General features: G+C 39.8%; 2 protein-coding genes across 2 annotated transcripts in view; both read right to left on the bottom strand.

Annotated features, from left to right (window-relative positions):
- The window catches only part of cdh16 (cadherin 16, KSP-cadherin), a 32,482-nt gene extending 14,287 nt beyond the window's left edge, over positions 1 to 18,195 (bottom strand). Inside the window, exons 1-11 of the mRNA XM_061036321.1 lie at positions 18,170 to 18,195; positions 17,748 to 17,798; positions 17,536 to 17,637; positions 14,824 to 14,958; positions 14,421 to 14,550; positions 13,278 to 13,436; positions 11,172 to 11,368; positions 5,308 to 5,433; positions 3,946 to 4,096; positions 2,828 to 3,040; positions 1,496 to 1,572 (exon numbers count right to left, since the gene is read on the bottom strand). Of these exons, the coding sequence (XP_060892304.1) occupies positions 1,496 to 1,572; positions 2,828 to 3,040; positions 3,946 to 4,096; positions 5,308 to 5,433; positions 11,172 to 11,368; positions 13,278 to 13,436; positions 14,421 to 14,550; positions 14,824 to 14,958; positions 17,536 to 17,637; positions 17,748 to 17,792 (1,335 nt within the window). The 5' untranslated portion in view covers positions 17,793 to 17,798; positions 18,170 to 18,195. The remainder of the gene's footprint in view (positions 1 to 1,495; positions 1,573 to 2,827; positions 3,041 to 3,945; positions 4,097 to 5,307; positions 5,434 to 11,171; positions 11,369 to 13,277; positions 13,437 to 14,420; positions 14,551 to 14,823; positions 14,959 to 17,535; positions 17,638 to 17,747; positions 17,799 to 18,169) is intronic.
- A 272-nt stretch (positions 18,196 to 18,467) lies between these two features.
- rrad (Ras-related associated with diabetes) lies at positions 18,468 to 21,689 on the bottom strand. Its single transcript, XM_061036336.1, has 5 exons — positions 21,493 to 21,689; positions 20,837 to 21,227; positions 20,098 to 20,171; positions 19,778 to 19,982; positions 18,468 to 19,446 (listed from the first exon to the last, which is right to left on the bottom strand). Exons 2-5 carry the CDS (start codon positions 21,207 to 21,209, stop codon positions 19,169 to 19,171), a joined length of 930 nt encoding a protein of 309 aa, XP_060892319.1. The 5' UTR covers positions 21,210 to 21,227; positions 21,493 to 21,689; the 3' UTR covers positions 18,468 to 19,168.
- Between the last annotated feature and the right edge of the window lie 364 nt (positions 21,690 to 22,053).

Here is a 22,053-nt window from a genome sequence, read left to right as displayed (position 1 = left end):
GATGGAAGCAGGCAAGAGAACTGGTTCAGATGTACAGTAACTGATTCTATCTGACCTAAAAAGCCTCAGCATATTGGAGGTGCTTTGAAAAATAGAGAGAGGGTAGAACTCAGAAAGGTTTCAAGACCGATGCAGAGGTGGCTAAACACTGAAGCTTCAGTGTACAAGACATAGCAACCACATGGGTATCAACTCAAATTTTTGAATTTGGACTGCAGTACCACTTTTAAACTCTATGTGTCAGAGTTACTTATTGCTCCTTTAGAGGTTCTAACTTTGATCCTTCTATCATTTCCATATACTAGGTTCACAATATTTAAGTGAAGTTATTCACAGTTTTCCATTCCAGCCCACTTCTCTACACTTTCCAAGTTTCTACATTGTCCCTACTTAACCTGAGCCACAGCCTCGCTTTACAACTTCCTCTTGTTGATGTACCTGCTTCACTACCAGCTTCCTCCAATCTCTGGGACCTGCACAATACCTACAAATGATGAATGTCTAAGTCCAGAGCTGCCTCTACTTCCTGTACTGCTTGCCTAGGGTTGCCCATTTCCTCCCTCGAGTTAGATTTGGGACCATGTTACTAACTACGTCTTTGCTTCCTAATAGCGACAGTTCTGTCATAACCTTTGCACAAACTCATCTTTTAGAATATTTATTGGTAGCAGGAGTATCCCATTACCATACAATGCAACACTACTAAGACAATCAGGCACTCCTAACCATTTCCTTATAAATGAATTAACTAACCTCAAGCATTTCCACCTTTGATATTGGCACTTCATAGAAACCCAGAAACTTTTGTGCTCTGTGGAGTTGCAATATGTGAGGCTGAGCTTTTGTCCAGGGTGACCATGGACACCACAAGCCAGCCACATAACCGCTGACCACAGCTACTGTTCATGGAAACACTATAAACTTTTTTTTTCATTGCTACCTCTCAAGCAAGGTAGGTTTAATACGAATTATTATTACGAAATATGTTCAGTGAAGAGTAACTCCTTTCTTTTACATCTCAAACCGTAAATTTCTTTGACATGGACTAGCTGTTACAACACAGCCTCTTACATAATCTCTAACATGCTAATGGGATTGAATAACATTGTATTCGTATATTAGGTTAGTCTATAAATAAACAAGTGGAAACTACTCTCCAAAGAAAGATTTATCTGATTATGCTCTAAAAACACAGGGCACTTAAGAGTACAAAGAACTGAATAGAAACTCCTCTCGTAACCCGGTGCCATCATAAGCCTTGGATTAGAGGGTGTATCTAGTTCCCGCCAGGAAAATTAGATCAGTGACCTGCAGAGCGGAATCACGGTCTGCAGTCAAAAAGCCACTAATGATGGCCTGTGATGTTTGGCCGGCCTTTTATACAAAGTGTATTGTTTATCATTTCCTGAGAAGTCTGAGGCATCAGATACGTATTTGTGTGTGTGTGTGTGTGTGTGTGTGTGTGTGTGTGTGTGTGTGTCTTTGTTACTCTTACCTCATGTTGGGAGAACACCGGTGGGTTGTTGTTCTCATCCTGCACCGTCACAACCACAGTGCAGGAGCTGTTAAGACCTTCAAAGGACACCGTCACTGTTAGTGACTCAGGTTCAGACCGGCACACGGATAAATAATGCCGAAGGAACAAGAAGTACCTCATCTTGCTTCCATCACACCCTGAACCGTGAGTCACAGAGACCACATCATCTGTCACCTCTAAGGCAAACATATACAGCCACCCAAACTATGGTGTCAGCGCAGATACTGACAAATACGCTCACCGCTTAGGTCAAGTCTTATCAAATCTGAAATGTTTAAAGTAAATCAATTTAATTCTTATGTATTCTAAAGGCCGATCTAGGGACGGGCATTAAAAATAAGCTTAGGCTAGAAATGCTGTAATGTGTGGCAACGGTTGGCTTGCTCCATAATTGTCCCTATACAAATAAACAAGTAAAATAAAAAATAATTCTGTGGCACAATGCTTTCCTTATCCTATTAACTATAGTGTCTTAACAACAACTCTCAGCATTTTGTTTACTGAATGACAATGAATGAACACTATAATTGGTCATTTCGTCAAAGCCCTTACCAGTTGAATAAACGTCAGATTTGAGAGATTTTCAAATTTAGTTCTCAATTTGTTTTTGGCCGTCAAATATGATTTCTCTTATTTGTGTCAGCCTCAAAGAGGAGACAGGGGAGCCACAGTAACAGTATCAGTCCACAGAAGGACTAAATACATCTAAGTAAAGACAGAGGAAGCAGACAAATAAAGTCGATAAAAATAAGTTACTCAACCTTTTTTTGTTTGTGTTTATAGATATACTTAAACCCGTTGATTTGTGTTGGTTCTAGCAACATAGCAGGAATTTAGTTTTTCATCATTATTTCCCACATAGGCACCACTACAACAACAATTTCATCATATCATTGATAAAACCTCTAAAAATCCAAATTAGGACCATGTTACAGCACAAATTCTCATCAAATGGTGACCTGAAATCTAATTTGTGGCAGTGTAGACATCTAGATGTGCAAGTATCTCAACTCTAAGTAAAGCTTTTGATCTTATCATTTAATGTTATAATGTTATTAAGAAAGTCTATTATAGATAACGTACTGTTTGAAGGTGAGCTTCATTTTAAGAAGAAATATCAAGAACCAATCTAGTTTATTCTTCCAAACATAATTTCCTACCACTGCAACAGGACAAACCAGAAACTAAAACTGAAGAAGTATTCATGTCTTTTTGATAGACCAAATTAGGTTGCAGAAGAGAACAATCTGAAAATACAGAAGGCTATAATTGTCATCTAGCCAGACTCACCCTTAGCATCTTCAGCAGTGATGGTGAGTGTGTACTGAGGTGCTGTGCCCTCCATACTGTCTGCTTGGACCGAGATCACCCCTGAGTCACGATCCACTCGGAAGAGGGCTCGAGGACTCTCTGGGATTTGTCCAACTAACCGGTAGAAGATGCGCACGTTGTCTGTCTTTGGATCGTCATTATCGGCCGCCTGGACTGTCAGGATTTCTGTCCCTGTGGAGAGATAAACCAGTAAAGAACAATAAAAGAACAGAGTTCCAATTTACAGTCATAAGATCTCTTGAGAAACAATCTCAACAATAACGTTTTGTCAGGCACATTTTTATTTTCTTTGTTTTCTTATATGTTCTTTTTTTTTACTTAATTTCAAACGACTTTCAGTAATCACTTAACACCTAAAACTGGTTTTCAGACCTGCATTTGTACAGAGAAGAGCCTTGAATTTTGGGGTATTTCTCTGTTATAAGTAACAGTCACAAAGCTTATTGAATGTGAAAGGAAGAAAGAAGGGTGCAACAATAGCTTTCTAATTTAATCCTCATCCAGTCATTCCATTTAGATTAACAGATTGTGCAGACTAATTCATTTCCCAGAATCAGCCTTTTCAAATCATCTGCAAAAAAAAAAAAAAAAGCTTTCATGCCAGGAGCTGATGATGTCAGAACACATTGTGTGCTTTTATGAGCACAGGTAGCCGTGATAGTGCTTTCCCCGTGTATCCTGGGAAAAATCCCAGCTTGCTTTCACAAAAAATAACGGGCACTCTCGGACTTTTCATCACTGCACAGTGTACACAAGCCAGTGTTTCCTCCGCCTTGTCGTGAGACCATTTTTTTCCAGTAAGTTGAAGCTGTGCCAAAGGTTTATTAAAAGGTCTTGTGTATCTGTTTCTGGATGTCATGATAAATGTTTAAAAATAAATTAAGTGTTCTATACATTTGGCCATAATTTCAATTCGAAGCTGTGTGTGCTATTTATAGCATTCTGTCTTTTTTCCATATTTTGAAGTAGCAAAGGAAAAAAAAGCACAGATTTTTTCCCCATTCTTCCAAATATTGATTAAGTCTGTTAGACTATATGTGAACAAAGGTAGTAAGAGCTTCAGATACGTTAGTTACCTCGAGCAGCCAGCTCCTTGACCACAGTGTGATACTGTGCCTGTGGAAAGGTGGGTCTGTTATCATTGGCGTCGCCCACCATCACCCTCAACTCCACAGGCTTCGCAATCTCTCTGCCATCTGGACGCTCGACCACAATACTGATCTGGAACTGGCACCACAAAGACAGAAACATTGTGTTGGCCTCCAGAATATTCAAGAATACAGAATTAAACATGTCTGGTTGGGCAGTTCTATAATCCTGCATTCATGGATCCTGTAAAATATTAAAAAAATCAATGAAAAGGATCAACTGGGTCTGCAATAGACTTGAAGACTGGTAACCAGAGCAGAGTGATTTCCTACCCGGTGTCTGATAGTATAGGACTCTGCAATTAGGGCTAGTGTGGTAAACAAAGTGGGTGGATGAAAGTGAATCTTTGTTCATCATTCTGCAGGCTCAACACTGTTGCTGTAGTAAACACTGTCAGTCAGACATGAGTGTTGGCGCTGTATGAAGACAGAAGACATTCAGCATTTAGCTGCTCTTATACAGGTCCAAAGATGATGAATCATTTCAGGGTTGATGTTGAGTGTGCATCTACAACAGTTTGATCAAAAGCGTTAGCAAGAAGCTCATGTCTGATTTCTCTTTCTGTCTTTTTTTGTGCCGGTATACTTTTATTGATGTTATGTACCTGGTGCATTTCAATGTTCAAGGTGAAGTAGATGAAATAGAACATTAGAATATAGAATCTAGAAGGTACCCTATCATGTCTCTCAATAACTCAAGACTACGCTAAAACCATAAAAAGTCAGGTGTACATTTAAAAGTAACTACAGAAGGCATAAACTGTAAGAGGCATGTAATCACATATTGCAGCCCTCAGTATCTTTGTGTTTTCCGTTGAAAGCTCTGAGGAGCTTTAGTTATATGTAAAAGTAAAATGCATACAAATGATAATTTCTCTGTCCTTTCAAAACATTAACAAAACATACACAACATACCCTTAGTTATCAACTGCAAAAATACAATAATAAAGTAAAAGAAATACACAGAAAATAAGTGAGAACAAAAGGATAGCAAGACATGTTGCATATTCACATGTTTCATCAATTTATTCACTATCCCTTTCTAATATGTATTTAGAGAAAATAGAAAAAAAAAAGGCCTCTCAAATCAGAGCAACCTTGATATAATGATTTCAATAACTGCACTCATTCATCGTGTGAAACAGACATAATAACAGTCCAGACTTTGAAATTAAGGCTTCTATCCGACATTTAAGAACACCTAAGAACCCAGAGCCTCGATATTTAAATAACCATAAACAGACATTTATCGTTAGGTGCTTAAGGGTTTTAGCCTGCAGTTATACAGACCTGGTCTTGGGTCTCTCTGTCCAGAGGCGCATTGAGATAAATGACTCCTTCTCTGCTAATTGTGAAGAGCATCTCAGGAAACTCCCCCTCCAGACTGTATTCGACCTGACTCCCGCTCCATTTGACCTACAGAAAACACACAGAACAAACACAAACTCGAATATGTGTAAACTTGAAACATTCTGACGCCCTTGCACCATGTGTTGAAGTACAATAAAACGTATAACGCGGCATAAACATAGACACTATTTAGCTGGGCCTGCATGATGTAAAAGCCCAAAGCTTCATTCCATTTATTTCCAGAATAAGGAGCCAACCAAATGCACTGACATTGATGTGGAACAGAGAGCACAGCCAAAAGTAACTCAGCAGGCTGAAGGGGATTTTCCACTCTGCTTTACAGCCCTTGACAGAGGGCTGTGCAGTGGGGCTGAAAGGGCCCTCATAGTCATCAAACAGCACCCAACAAGGAGAGGGGCCCTGCCGCAGTACAGCTGATGTTCACTCAGGGCATGTGTATCTCCTCAACTCACTGTCACACACTCCTCCCTTGTTTTGGAGATGGCTCCCCAAACACTACACTTTTGTATAAACAGAGTGGTTTCACACAGCTGGCTGCCTCTCGGTGTTATGGTGAGCCTCTAGACGTAAGAACTTTAAAGAGATATGTTTTTAAAAAACGGATTAATGTCCACCGGCTGTTTTAACGTTCTATTCAAAACATCTATGAAGTCATCTGTTTTGCCCCGTCTGTGCTTGAGTTAGCAGAGCACATTCTGTCTCTAATATTTGCTTGGGGTTTTAACCTACGTGAAGACAACGTCTGTGTGTGCTTTTCTCAGAGACACGGCCAAAGACCCGATATTGGTGTCCCAGTCTGTGATGTCACATTGCATTAAGGTCTTGTGGAAACATGAGCTCCACGACTTGTAAACAAACAGCGGGAGCTCCATATACACACAGTCTCCAAAATGCTCATAAACCCTTTGACAGGGATCCCATCCCACCCCATGTAACAGCTTTACTACAGTTATCTACTACTGTCATCACACCTTGAAGTGGCAATGTGGCTTGGGCTTAATAAGTCGCTAAAATTCAGAAATGTTCAAATACTGAGCTGATATTTTAGTCCTTTGACAGAAAATGAGTCTGACACCAATTTTTTTTATTTTCTCATTAAACATTTTTTGGGTTTTTTTTTCCTTTATTTGATGGGACAGTGGACAGAGCAGAAAATTGTGGAAGAGAGAGTGGGGAACGACATGCAGGAAAGGAGCCACAGGTCCGACCCAAACGTAGGCCGTCCGCCTGGAGGACCAAAGCTGAAGCGCGACGAGGCCATCGACCCCCCGCAACTATTTTTCAGTCAATTATTTGATTCATTCAATTTTTCAGACAAAAAATTTCAAACAATTGACTGTTACAGCTTCTGAGAGGTGGAAATCTGTGAATCATTCTAATGAAATATGGATACAATATGATTTTTTTCAAATACCCTGTAAAGTCTGGAAGTCAGTAAAGAGAGACAGAATGAAAGGAGTGTGTCCTTTGAGATTTAAAACATTAAACCAGCAAGACCTGCATAGACTAAAAGGGGTTTTAGCACCTGCCATTTTTGCCCTACAGAGAGAAAGTGCTCTTTGAAGTATTTTAATGTTTGCTGACAGCCTGGCCTTGAAATCAGATATATTTAATTAAATTTGAATATCAGGTCCAGAGATATGTGATTCATGGGAGCACCATGCCCCTAACCCCCTTCCTGCTGCAGCTGTGAGTACACGTGCGTGTGCACAAAAGAGCCTCTGCGTATTCATAGGCACGCTGTCAGAGCAGAAAGAGAGATGTCAAAGGGTTTATGTCCTGTTGGAAACAAACACAACTCCATCACTTCTGATTTTGCCAAAACAGTAACAAGGGTAGGAAAATAGACCCTCTAACTATTCCAAAAAGAGTTTGTCTGTCCGTCTTGTCTGCTATCGATTAATTAGCTTGCCATTATTGTGGGATCACATGGCATGCTTTTATGCGCTCCATTCAGACAGATTGACTGATGATGGCGAGAGAGAGCGAGAGAGAGAGAGAGAGGGAAAGAGAGCGAGAGAGAGAGAGAGAGAGAGAGAGAGAGAGAGAGAGAAACGGCTGCACATGATGATGAAAGAGTGTAAAAAGAGAGAGGGATCATCAGTAACTGCAGATTATTCTTTAAGATATCTGAAAATGTGTGTGATTGTTGGAAAACATTTTGTAATATAACAATAAACTAATGGTAAAATAAATGCATTGAACTTTTTATCCAACTATAATCATTACCCGTTTGATAATAACTAGTGTGCATGATATCTGAAGTAGACATCTCAGATTTTCAGGGATTAGAATGTTTTGGAATTTCTATAAGGTGGAAACTGTGCATAAAAAAAACAAGTCCTATCAAAACAGAATTCCAACAAAATTCCATCCTCAAAAAGTATCAAAGTCTTCACAACCCACCACATTGTAGTTCACTGGATTTTATGATCAGATCAATAAATTGTATGATAAGGATGGACAGAAAGAGAGAGAGAAACAGTTGATAAGAGGAGAACTGAGAATGTGTTTTTTAAGTGTCAAAGAGTGAATATATTCTATTAATATAATACACAAAACTAGTCATTCCAGGTGTTAACTTGTTAATTTGGGCCCCTGCCCCTCTAAAAATGTCTCTGTTAACTCCTGCAGAATGCTTTCCTCTTTCAAAGCTAGCATCACAACTTGCAAACCTAATCTAAACACCTAAACACCAAGTCTAGACAACAGTGTCTGACCAACTTAAACACCCTTTATGATCATCATCACGAGCATCCCCTACATACATGTAACTGACTTTTTGACTTTTTAACATTTTAAATCAACAACATCTCTTCGTTTCAATTTAGGTAAATGTTAGTTTGTAGGCAGCACCTATGCTGACCAGCCTTAAGGCCCCAGAATAAACCATGTTAGCCTAGCTTACGCCTCCCTTTTGTATGTTTGTGGCACAAGGCGGTCTCTGCCTGGAAGTTATGTAAAACAAAAAGTGACAAATCAACAAACAAAAGAACCAATCACTCTGAGCAACCCCTTTACATGACACACAGCCTGTGATTAATTCTCAACAAAGAAATTGGATCATGGCAGCTAAATGTTGTTTGTGTTATTCACGCCAATATAAGATCATCTCTGATGACTAGTGTGTGGAACCACATTGATATGTCATTTGTAATACTGACCAGTGCTTACAAGGCCATGACGAAGGTCTAATGTAGCTCAAACTCATTCTGCAACAAATAATTACATTTCGTTTGACTTTAAGAACTGACGATTCAATGCAGTTTAGAGCCTTGACACATTCATTCAAAGGCTCTCAGGCTCTCTCTCTCACCCCAAAGTCTCAATATTGCATCGCTGAGCTCACAAGTAGTTTTGCTGATTGCATTACATAATCAAAGTTTTAGTCAGGCAATCACACACGTACAATAGATAACAGATTGAAATTAACCTCCACGGGCCAGATGATGTCAGCGTTCTGATAACAAATGCCTGGGTTTCATTTATGAAATTAAGATCTAGAGCTTGTTTTGATCCGATTGCAGAATCAGTCAAATTGATCACAACATCATTTTACTAAGTTTTATAACACACAGAAGACAGATGGCAGAAATGCACCAAGAAGCAGACTGGTTTCAGCTTCTGCCAAAAGACTGTCACATCATGGACGATGTCATCACTGGCAGAACACAATATATTTTTTTTTTTTTACAGATGAGAGGATGTGGACATGACTGCTCCATTTATCAGAGATAGTATGGGAGGTGGGATAAAGAGTGGGCGCCTGAACATGAATATCTCTGTATGTGTCATAACAGTGGTTAGTCCCACCGCCTTCTGAGCAAAGCAGTAAACTACTCGGTGTAGGCGATAGGAGGCTTCCCCCAAGTAAACCTCCAAGTCCACTCTGTCCAGTTTTGTGTGATTTCAATTCTGATTAGGGACAAACGTGATATACAAATAAACATGTATATATACGTATATATACATATGTAAGTATATATATATAGCTAAAAAGGTTTCATGTTCAGTGAGGGAACAATGGAGGCATCATTTCTCACTCTCTTCACACATTTTTCATTAAGAAAATTAGAGCAGATACACTGAGGCAATCTGCCCGGCAAATTTATTTCACATAACCTCAATTACATATACATGCACAGATGCTATTTGTTTCTATTACAATCATTAATATGAATTACCCTTTCAAGGGCACCAGGCTGTGTATTAAGGATTTGGTATTGAGCATTAATCCTAGGAAAAAGTGGCCTTTAAAAGATGACAGAAAAAAGTGTGCCTACACTTGTGAGTCCACACGTTTTCAGTGGGTGGACGGGGCTGTTCGGAAAGGAGAGATGAGAGGCTGAGGGCGAGTGTGGGGGAGGTGGGAGGTGGGAGAAATCAGGAGGAGGGGGAAGCATTGTGATGTACCTAGGCTGCAGTGACTCTCAGAACCTGAACAATGTATTCAATATAGCAGCGGAATCTGCTTTACAGACAAGTGTCTTTGTCTGTGTAGTTCTCAGTACTGAATTAACAAAGTTTATATTTTTGCAAAGCGGGCATACATTTGTAAAATGTACTCACTAAAGAATAAGCAACAGTGCTAGGTAATATTTTCCATGTGTTACAAAACTTCTGAGGGATTGAGAGTTATTTATAGACATGTAGCTGATATGGCTAAAATTATAACAACCTATAGGTTAGACAGTACTGAGGAAAGACACAGTGATACGTCATGGAACCCTGAGGGGAACATTTTAGACTGTATCTACAAAATGATACTGCAACAATGCAAGTCAGTAAAGTTCACTCCTACAAAAAAAAAAGTACACTGAATGATGATCCAACACTTTCAGGTTAAAAAGGTTGGGGTCAGGTCATGATGAAATAGCTGCTCACTCTGTGTTTATATATGGGGGCGATCATGGATTTATATTGGATACAGGATGTCCAGCTTTAGATGTTACATTTGTATAAATGCAGTTAGTGTTGCTGCTCAGTTATTCAGTTCCAAAATAGATTTTCAACTAAGTGATGGCATGTAGAGATGCAAAAAGGTAACCAGTCTGGTGTGTTCATCACATGTTTCCACAGTTCACAAGGATTTCTTTGTTTCCTTAAGATAATAGTAAAACATACAAAAGCAGTAGATCCTCTAACCTCCTAATCTTAACCCAGAGAACATTTGCTTGAAGAAGTTAGGTACGTTATTGATTATATTTCATTCTGATGGATGAATTAAAAACAATTATGTCCAATATTTTCTCAGTGTGACATAAAGTAGGAAAATATTCATTCTGTGTTTTACAAAATGACTTAAATTTGTAATTTGCATTCAACCTGCCAGGTTTGTTTTCTATCACTCAGAGCGGTGTTGGCAGTAGTGGTTGTGGTTGGTGGGAAGGTGAGCAGGTGATTATAGGAGTTAAAGTGACTCAGTCAGGAGGTAGCCTGAAAGGATCCATGGCATTTGAACAGCATCAATAATTCAGTATTTGGTCACTTAGAACAACCCTAGAGGCCCTAAAAACAGCAACTGGCAACATGATGCCACTTTACACTTTCCAGCCTATTGACAGTTTATTTTATTGTAATATGATAGTTGACAGCTGTAACTGCATAAACCATAAAACCAGCACTTACCCTGAGTTGTTTGCTTGATAGATGTTAAAAATCCAATCAGTAAAAGTGGTTTCAAAGCAGATGGGTAAAAACACTCTGCATGCTGAAGTGACTGATTGGTTGGTGTTGAAGTGTTTCAGAGTGTTGAAGGGATGTTGAGGGATTCGCTGCCTCACCTGTGAGATGGGGATGGGGTAAGGGCCTGGGAGGTTCTCCTGAAGTCTCACAGGGTCGGGGGATGCCCAGGTGTTTCCTGTCACCTCAACGGTAACGATGCCAGTGGTAAAGAAAGCGTTCGCCTTGCCCGCCATGTCCTTCACCATCACTGAGAGTTTGTAACGGCCGCACATCTCAGGGTCTAGAGTCGAGGCTCCTGGAGATCACAGAGGGACTGATGTTACAAGAAAATCTTATTTACATTTCATTCTATCTTTAACTTTTATTTAAGAAGTAAGCTATTTTAAATTGACAACTTTTGCGCTTTCGTGGTCTTCTGACTACTCAAAGCGCTTTTACACCGCAGGTCACTCCCTACCCATTTACACCCATTCACACACTGATGACAGAGGTTGCTATGTAGTGAGACCATCAGAAGTAACTTATCCCATTTACACACATTCATACCCCGACCCCGAAGCAGCGAGAGCAACTTGGGGTTAAGCGTCTTGCCCAAGGACACATTGGACATGTGTCTTCAGCAGGTGGAGCTGGAGATCGAACCCTCAACCTTCCAGTCTAGGGACTAGCAACCGAGCCACAGTCGCCCTAATGTCTGTTGCATCATTCCAGAGTGAATAAGAAACAAATAATGTGGAGGAAAATAACCAATTAAAGGAGATACATAAAAATGCTAAATTGAACATTTTCAATTCTACATTAATTTTGTAGCCATGCAAATGCTGCATTTGTCACCTGATTTTCAGTTTTCTAACCAGAATGGATGAAACTAAAAACACAAACAGTCCACTAGAAAAGTAATCATAACCTTTATTTATACCATGCCTGAAACAAAGTGGAAAATCAAGGAAGTAATTGGCAATTTGGGAAAAAAACCCATCTTTGTTGAAAGCAGCAGTGGCAGTGCGGACGCGAGTGACTGGAGAGCGTGAAAGTCATCTGGCTCCTGCTGAGCGGAAACAAAGGGCAATACCAACGCTACAGAAATAGAAGCAGCATACAGGACTTTACTGCATCCAGGTTGTGTATTTGTGTGTATGGTGTACTGTGTTAGCATATCTGTTTGGATAATAGAAGGGCTTATGGCCAACTGCATCCCTTTTCTGAGCATTTTAAGCACTTTGGTTGTATTTAAAGGGGACATATTATGAAAAATCCACTTTTACAGTGTTTCTGAACATATATTTGGGTGACCTGTCTACATACCCACAAAATGTGAAATAAACCCACCCACCCTTTTTTTGTGGTCTGCATAAGTCTTACAACACAGAGAAAAGTGCTCCATTTCAAATTTGTTCTCCTTGTGACGTCACAATGGAATTCTGGTAAAAAAAAATACCTTCCCCTCCCCTGGTATCTCCACCCATGGACTCCACTAGAGCAAAACTTTTGCGCAGTTCCACCATTTTTATTCTCGCTAGCGAAGGAGTGATGTCTACCGGGAAAACTAAGGGGGGAGCTCATTGCATTTAAAGAGACACACACACCAAAACGGAGCGTTCTGACAGAGCTGGTTTATAAAGGGTCACAAACCTCCTCTGGTGCTTGATTCATGTTATATTTTGACCAAACCACAGCACAGATGTTTCATTTAGACCACAGGGACTGTTTACAAAGGGGATAATATGTCCTCTTTGACATAAAGTGGGGTGTAATTTGATGCCACTCTCACTCATGTTTGGATTTTATAAGATGTATAATGAAGAAGCCATTTTCACAGTGTTTGAGATGTTCAGAAATGTTTAAAAAAGTTACTATAAACTTCTACAAACATGTTTGTGATACTTCTGTGCAGCAATTTCTTGTTATGGACTGGCTTTTATCAATTTATCTGCAAGATGCTAAGGGGCTGTATTTATTATTTTGGCAATGTTTGTAAAAACTAATGGGAAATAATAACAAGACTAATGGTTCCATAAATACAAAGCTTGTTCAAACATGCAACAAAAGACTAAGAAATACTTCTTGAGTATACGGACGAAAAGACAGACTGTTTGGTCTTTTAATAAAGGTCATGAGGCTGACCCTTAACCATGAACAAACCTCCTTTGGGGACAAACAAAGTATCATGTTAACTCTCCCAGCAGTCACTATTTGGGACTGACCTTCCTCAGTGAGGGAAACCTCTCCAGTGATTGAGTTGATGAAGAACATTTGACTAGAGGGGATCCTGGGCGTCTGTTCCATGAGAGTGAAACGCAGCTCGGCGTGGGCAGTGTTACGGTCATCACGATCCAGAGCCTCCACCTGCATGAATGGGATCCCTGAGAGACACAGGTGGCGCAAAGTCAAAAATGTCAACTACTGGATCACATGTCTCTCCCCACCACACACTCCAAGAACATAAGAAATCTCAATTAAATAAGAGAAGGATGGGACATGTGTTGCGGCGATCAGGAGGCACAAAACAAAAGATGCACCAGAATGTTAAGTGTGTGTTTGGTTTAAGTATAAAAGAATAAAATATATTTGTAACAAAAGTAGTTTGAAAGCTGATCTTCGAAAGTGACTGATGTTCGCAAATATGAATAATGAAAAAAAGACCAGCAGGCTTTTATGACTAATGTACCTAGTATTATTTTTTGGGGGCTTTGTATGCCTTTATTTAGAGACAGGACAGTGGATAGAGCCAGAGATCAGGGGGGGGGAGGGAGTGGGGCATGACACACGGGAAAGACACAGGTTGGATTCGAACCCGGGCTGCCCGCTTGGAGGACCACAGCCTCAGCACATGGCGTGCGTGCACTAACCACAATGCTACCAGTGCCCCCAAGTCATCAATGTCTTAAATTATCCATCACAAAGTTATTTAGTTGTTGTGTAATGTTCTCAATCTTTGAGTGAGATGATATTTCTCTTAACAAAACAAAATCACAACTAGAATGAGCCAAAATGAATTTTAATTTCATGCTTTACTTGCAGTGGTTTCTTTTTTTTTTTTATCTCTTCCAAAAACATCTATATTTTAAAATAAAACAAAAAAAAGTGAGTTTTGTGTGCCAGTGTGCTGACACAGCCATGTGACAGTCTACAGAAGTCTTGGAAGTGTTATCATAAGGCAACTGGATGCCACATTATTCGTTTCATTTAATAAGGTTAAGGGTTGTTGCAGTTTCCACGGATACATTAGAGATGGTTTTGGCAAATTGAACGATTTTTTAATAAACCTCGGAGCAAGGCTGACAATTTTGAACCAGACTGAAAAATGTTATTCAACAAAGTCACATAACGGCTCAAGGTTGTCGTACCTTTGAGAAGCCCCAGCTGCACGCTGCCTCTCATACTCATCTCTATGAAAGTGGGTACGTTGTCGTTCTTGTCAATGACACACACTTCGACCGTGAAGCTCTGACGGTGCACCGATGTTCTGAAAGACACCTGCAGTACACACAAAACACACTGTGTAAGTGTCTATAAATAACACGCTCTGCATGCAACCTTCTCATGAGACTGTAATGACCATCTAAACGAGTGATTCATTCTTCATAAATTATAGAACATAGGACCATGAATCTAGTATGATGAACAAGTGAGGATATATGAAGCCTAATTTGTTTTGCAAATGTTCTCTACATGTGTTTGTGATATTTGTTCATTAGGAAAGTTGTTTATTGGAATTTGTTATTACTACAATACCATGAAAATTGCTACCTGCAGGGAGTAGGACGGTTGTTTTTCTCTGTCCAGTGGTTTCAGAGCATACAGAAACTGAGCATCAACTCCAAATATCCCCTCGTCATCCCCTGTTACCACTAGATCACTGTAATTACTCGGCAGGCCATGAAGCTGAAAACAACAGAAGAAAATACATAAAACATCAGTTAGTGTTCCTGTTTAAAAAGCCAGCCTTCAAACAAACAATATAGAGTGGGAGGAATGTAGCAGCATGGCAGTCATTGCTGCCATCTGTGATATGTTTTTAACCTGTATTTAACCAGGAAGTCCAGTTCAGATTCACTTTAACCACTTAAATATGTAACCAACAGCAGCAGATAAAGAATTATGTCACAGAGGGAGGTGAGACACTCGTACTGTTTTTGGTAACGATTGCTCCCAGACTGACAATACAATCAAAACGGTGTCTCATAAGACCTATTTAGTTGCATTCTGTTGAAAAGTCAGATGTTTGGGTTAAAATGAAACCGTATAGTGTTGACATCATGTTGACTGCAACTATACTAGCAGCAGCTGTTCTTTACTTGACCTACATGCCTTAAGGAATAAGAAAAGATCTATAACGTCATTGACTTAGTCCACAGAATAACTATTCGACGTGTTGTCAAGGCTACATAGCCTGTTCCTATGGGCAACCCAGAGAACAAAAACCTATTGTTTTCTAAAAGCTATTAAAAACACATCAGGGAGCAATACTGTTGTAATATCAGACATGTTTTCTAATTGAACATGGCCACTTAATTTAGATCCAGTTCAACATCCGCCACTGTGCTGTTTAAAGGTTGAGCTGCTATGTATTACCATATATGTTTTTAACCATGTAGGAGCAAAAAATACATCCAAAATCTGTCTTTTGTATATTTTAATCATGATCACATCATGTTTTCTTCCTGTAAAACAAAATTCAAGTTCATGAAATCCTCCCATAAATGTACAATATCTTCCCACGTTTAGCAGCAATTAGCTATTCATTAGCATACTAGCTATATACAGCATGGTATCCGTGTGCCTCTTTCTGGTGTTTACAACCTCAAATCTTGTTGCATTAACCCCCCCCCCCCCCCCCCCCCCCCCCCCCCCCCCCCCTCAAAAACGCCCTACAGGCAACAACTTCTTCACTTTGAGGAAATTGTTATCTGTGACAGCTCCAGAGTATGCACAAGGCATTTCACAGTGGACTGCTTCAGCAACTGGAGCATACAATGGGCTTAGCCTCTCCCTTTCTGACAGCGAGACAACTTTGTTATGATGTGCCTACTTTAAAAGTTTACAAATTAAATTCCTCCCCTGTTGTGTCCTACATATCTTTGAAGACAGAAAAAAGTATACTCTTGAAATACTGTTTCAGATACTTTAAGTAGCCTACTTGCCTGCACACTTAATATGTGCTAACATGCTAAAACTACAGTGGGCAGCTGATGTAGGATTTACTGAAATGTTTAAAAGTTGAACTTTATATTTGTGACCATTGTTCTTTTTTTTGGCTAGGCGATGCGCCACAGACAGAGTCGGGGAGTTGAAAAGTATCAAGAGATGGACAAACACAGTACTCATTATGTTGATCTTAAGCTAGTTATAAAATAATGACATATTCTCCTTAAAAATGTTTTTTTTTTCCAGCATCCTGCAATTAGACATGACTGATGACCAAATGAGTGTCATTATAATCCCTCACAGTGTAATACCTTGCAGAAAGGCTGGGGTTACACAAGTACACAATGTCAAAATGTGAATGAGGGATATTTTAGAGAAAGGTATCCCATGATGCAAATGTCTTCATTAAGACGATATTTGCATCTTTGGGTTGACCATTCACAGTACGCCTACAAGATAAGTAAAAACTTTTATTCTTCTGTTCTTCGTAAGGTTTTTTGCCAAATTGATCTTTCAATCATTTTAAATAGAAAAACAGACAAGTGCAGCCTTCTCTGATGAGCACACTATCATAAAGAGCTTTTACCTTGAACGAATTTCGTTCCCGCAATTATTATGTCCTTTCTATTTAAACACAAAGTGCGCTTATTATCTAACTCCCCCATTCTGTCCATTATCATGCTATTTCAAGAGTGTTAATGACACTCAGTCCGACGCAAAGACTGAAAATATGACTATGTGCCATAAAAGATGTGATGACATTACAATACAGCCAATCACAGTGCCAGATCCTCATACTGTTGCACAATCCAGTGGATGTCTGAGTGACATACATGAACAAAGCACCCGCCACCCAGTCGGAGTGAGTGCAGAGGCTGGGTCTGATGCCTGAGAAGAATTGTGAACAAGTCAATTATAGTCTAGTGATGACGGCAGCATGCTCATACATCTTCAGCCTTAAGTGCAGATGGGAAAGAAACAAGAGAGTGATGCAGTACTGGCTCACAATCGACCTTCATTTTATGTCCTTAGAGCAAAGATGATCCCTTTTTTTTTTTTACTCATCACTGAAAGTTCAACATGCTGAAAAGCTTGCAGATGTTTTCATACAACAGGTATGAAGACATTTTGAATACAACATAAAAGAACAAAAGAAATGCTCTTTATAACATTAAAGTTTGCAGGATTTCCAGTCAGATGTATGTGCACCCAACATTGTTATTTGGACATAAATGTATAAGAATCACACATCTCATCTAAGATTGAAGTTGGAGCATTTTGTTTGTAGAATTTTAGTAAACTGAAAAGCCTTACCTTGGCTAGATACCAAGGAAAAATACCATCGTAGTTTTCTGGGACACCAATTTTAACATTTGCACCAGAGCATGCAGGTGCAAACATGTAAAGCATCGCCAACTGTGGAAAAAAAGTGAAAAATCACATTTCACCTTAGTGACGTGGTCTATGCAGTATTTGTTTGTAGATGTACAATGTAGATGTTCAGAGAAATACAAAATAAATCTTACTGTAGTAGCTTTGATGAGCATTGATGTAGCTTTTCTGTCAGCCATGAGTCCCTGTAATATCGAATGTGGCACAGCATTTCAGACCACATGTCCTCAGCCCAACAATCAAAACAATTTCTTCTTTGTTACTGATTCACCACCATGGAATTCTTTCATACACACAGATTTCACAGTTTTTACATGCATGTCAAACAACTGGAATTTGAATGCGTAATCGCCTTCAAAGCCGTTCAAAGCAACATCTTTAGCAATACAAAAGAGTAACTCCAATGTCCAAAATTAAACCACCAATTTTGAATAAAATGTCCCTTAACAACAACACATGAAGACAATAATACAAGATGGCAAAAATGCCTCAGTAGTTAGGCAGCAATACTTCTTAAACTCTACTTCCATTTCAAACAAAAGGTTTAGGATCTTACCTTCTCCAAATGAGTTGTGTGCTCCCTGTGAGAGGTGTGAGAGGAGTTTAAATTGGGTGGAAAAATTGCGTACTTGTACTCGTTGGTGGATTAATGGTTAACACCTTCAGATAAACATGCTTAACTACCTTGTTTCCTGCCTTTAAAACCAATGACCAGTGAGGTTCCATTTCACTGATACCATCAAATGAATATTCATGGGGATGTAAATCGTTAGAACAACACCTTTTTTTTGGTATTCTGCTGCATTCTGCTGAACACTTTGCTGCTGGGGAAAAAAAACAGAGAAGACTTTGTGTTTTTTCTTTTGGAATTTTATTGTACAAAAAGGAAATCAAAGTAAACAAAGAACTTCCAAATAATTTCAAGGTTCACAAGACTAAAATAACTTATTGCTTTACTCGTACATTCACAACCTGAATTCAGTGTTATGGATCAACAGAGAACAACAAAAGTTTCTCTCATTTTTGATTAGTCCTCAGTAACTTGGCTGAGGCACGAACCTGCGTACCACGCTTCAAGTAATCATGACTCCAGACGACCGAGCATTGTGAAGTTTACTGCGTCTTTTAGGATAATGAGATGTATGTTGCATTCGGCATCATTCATGTTATAGTATATACATCAATCCCCTCCAATAAAGGAGCTCAACAATAACCAAACAATAGGGCAATCTTCACCACTCATTAGAAAAAACAAGCCTTTGTGGATTTCTTTTCTTACAAACTGATCATACCATGACAGCAACATATTTAAGGCAGACAATAAAATGAAATAAAATAATGATTGCAAAGCTTCATGCAGGTAATCACCATTATAATGATAATGATAATGATATATTTCGTATTAAGTCCTCTCTTTGCTTTTGGTAGTTGTCTAAAAAATAAAAATATATTTCTGTACAGCTCTATTAGTCCTTTAGGGTTAGTGTTAAAACACACACAGCGTCTGGTCTTCAGAGGGCAAAGAAAAAAATGTCCATCTGTCCCAATCTGTTCCTCAGAGAACCGTTAGGTCATGGCAGGACTTTGATTTCTGCCTGAAAGCCATCTTCTTGTTCTTGCGTGCGACCATGCGGCCCAGAAACCGTTTGGCCTTCTTGCCGATGCTCTCTCTACGCCTGCAGTTGGCCATGCGTCGTGCATTCTCCTCCTTGCTGTCTTTCCTCAAGCGGATCTGTCTGACGATGCCCTCAAATAAATCCTGCACGTTGTGATGAAGGGAGGCGGATGTCTCTATGAACTTGCAGTCGAATACAACTGCGCAGGCACTTCCTTCTACAACAAAGAACACAGAGAAGGGAAAATCAGTGAATGCAGATTAAGACCATAGCATAACACAATCAAGAAAATACTATTGTTTTAATGCATATAGTTTATTTTTCATTGTTAGCTGAATTTAGGGCCTGTCCTGACCCTGAGCAGTCAAGTCAGAAATGACACCTGACCCCAACAGAGCCAGTCAAGTTGAAACAGCTCTGTCAGATTTGATGTTAAAATGGCTCGAGAATAGCTTCCAGGCTTCAAATTATAAATGCATGGCATAGATTTACTATCTATATCTATTGCACAACATAGGTTCAAAAGTTACTTTAACATTGTGACTTACCATCTACAGACACCTCTCTTGATCGCACCAGGTCACTCTTGTTGCCCACGAGGATTATGGGAATATTCTCTGACTGCCTAGCCCGGCGCAGCTGAATCCGCAGCTCTGATGCCTTCTCGAAGCTTGATTTGTCTGTCACTGAATACACTATGATGTAGGCGTCCCCCATCCTCATGCACTGTTCCTTCAGCCACTGGCTGTTATCCTTCAGGAGAGACACAGATTCCAAGTTTAGCTTCATATATTGAAGATCCTATCTGTTGCTAATATATTGTACACAATTTTATGAAAAGAGGTGCATGCATGATGAAAATCCTCACCTGTTCCCAGATGTCGTACAACACTATGGATGCCTCTTCTTCATCCACAAGAACACATCTGTCATAAGAGTTTCCTGAGGGGAAAAAATTAAATACTGTTACACACTGACAGAAAAGTGCATAGCATATTTTATCTGAATGGTGGTGTTTGTTGTCAGTTCATTATTTTGAATTTCTCACACTGATTTCAGCACATTTCTTTCTTCAGTCTACATACTGAAGCAGAGAATTGATCACAAGCCTTTTATCAAGCCATCACTGGCCTTTTTTATTTTCCCTTCATATAATGCTACTGGATGTGTTTCTGACAGCTGTAGTACTGAGAGCAGAGCTGGTGCCTCTCTGCAGATGGAAATAGCAATAATCAATGCTTGTACACTCCTGCGTGCAATGATAAGAACCCTGTTTGTTTTGCTATTCCATCATTTGGACTTTATAGATTGTCTAATTATAGTTTGTTTGTCCTCATAGATAAATAGAAGAGAGGACTTCTTAAGTAAGTTGAAGGTAGAAAGTGGTCAGTAAAAGTATGATGCTTGATGTTTCAAAACTGAACTTTTATCATGTAAATTGAATATCCAATCATTAATAATACAATCGCTTGTGCATTTCTTTTGATGAGTACATTAACCTTTGACATTCCTTATTATGTCATGCATCTTCATAGACAATGAATATATTGAGTGTGTGTGGGGGTTGCTAGTGTTGATGACTCATCCTCCTCGGCATCACCATTTACCTGGTTCATCGCAGTCGTGACCAGCATCCTCAACTCCTCCAAAGACACGCGCTAGGCTGGACTTGCCGACTCCGTGCTCCCCGAGGAGAACCACCTTGTACACCTGGGAGTCCGTCTCGCTGCCAGTGGAGATGACGGAGTCGGAGGAGTCGGACGCGCAGCTGCCTCGGTGCTGCTCGTTGGGGGAGTAGGACGTGCAGCGCAGGAGGTTGGATAGCTCGTCCGTTTGGCCCGTCTGTGGCATCGTGGCGCGCAGATCCCGGTCGTCCACGGGCATGCTCCTCCGGTGTAGATTCGGTAGATTCATAGGGAATGGCATGCTTCCCCTTCTCTTGTCCATGTTCCGCAATTTGTCACCTTTGTTTAAAGTCATTGTGCTTACACCGAGAATCTGTGGATAGATGGGACATGCGTAAATGTGTGATCTAATGATCAAATGCATTTAGGAAAAGGCGGTAAAGGACAGGGATGCATTAAACATTACTCCTAAAAAAGATTACAAGTCATGTTTAAGGATTAAAACCGAGGCCCACAGATGAAACGTAAAATCATTGTTTTTCCAGAAAAGTCGACCTGAACTGATCTGACCACAAGTTTATCAAAGAAAAGCACGAAAGTAAAGCTAAAAGAGTCTACCAAGCATTAACCACACTTACTCGTTTCTGGGATAAAATCCAACGAAGGCAATCCAATAATCCTTAGTTTAAAGAGTTGTTGTAGCGGAAAAAGCGGTTTTGCTCGAGTCTGACCAGAGTTGCTGTTCATCGTTTTTATATGAGACTGAGAGTGACGTCGGCAGGGATTCGCCCCGGAGAATCACGTCCCGGCTTTTCATAGTGGTGCGTAAGGGTAACATCACACAGAGGAGGGGGTGTATGACTGGAAGGGCTGAGGAATCTCCCTTCCGCATCGCCAAATGGAGAGCGTACCTCTGCGGGGGCGGACAGAGATGAATCCTTGAAGAGGGAAAGCCCACTTAAAGCTAGAGGGATATAAATATTTAATATGAATTTAGGAGATATATTTAGAGTCGGTAAAAGCACATCAGCATGATGCAAGATGTTATGAATTAGGGCGTAATGCAAAGACTAGATCATGGAAGCATGATATATGATCAATTGTTCTGCAAAGAAAATACATTTTGAGCTTCAATGTCAAGGTAAGACAGAGATCATTACAATCACATGATGGAGATTTATTTTAATATAGCCATACTA

The sequence above is a fragment of the Labrus mixtus genome, chromosome 1, assembly GCF_963584025.1.
Source record: "Labrus mixtus chromosome 1, fLabMix1.1, whole genome shotgun sequence".
Classification (NCBI taxonomy): domain Eukaryota; kingdom Metazoa; phylum Chordata; class Actinopteri; order Labriformes; family Labridae; genus Labrus; species Labrus mixtus.
Note: the sequence above shows the minus strand (reverse complement) of the source record. Positions and strands in the feature narration are given on the sequence as shown.

Bases quoted from the DNA above. Each gene is read 5' to 3' on its own strand.
- rrad (XM_061036336.1), bottom strand. From the start codon at position 21,209: ATGACTTTAAACAAAGGTGACAAATTGCGGAACATGGACAAGAGAAGG. The intron at 19,983-20,097 runs GTGAGGATTTTC...TCTCTCCTGAAG, and splicing joins TGTACGACATCTGGGAACAG to GATAACAGCCAGTGGCTGAA. The intron at 19,447-19,777 runs GTAAGTCACAAT...TCTTTGTTGTAG, and splicing joins AAGAGAGGTGTCTGTAGATG to AAGGAAGTGCCTGCGCAGTT.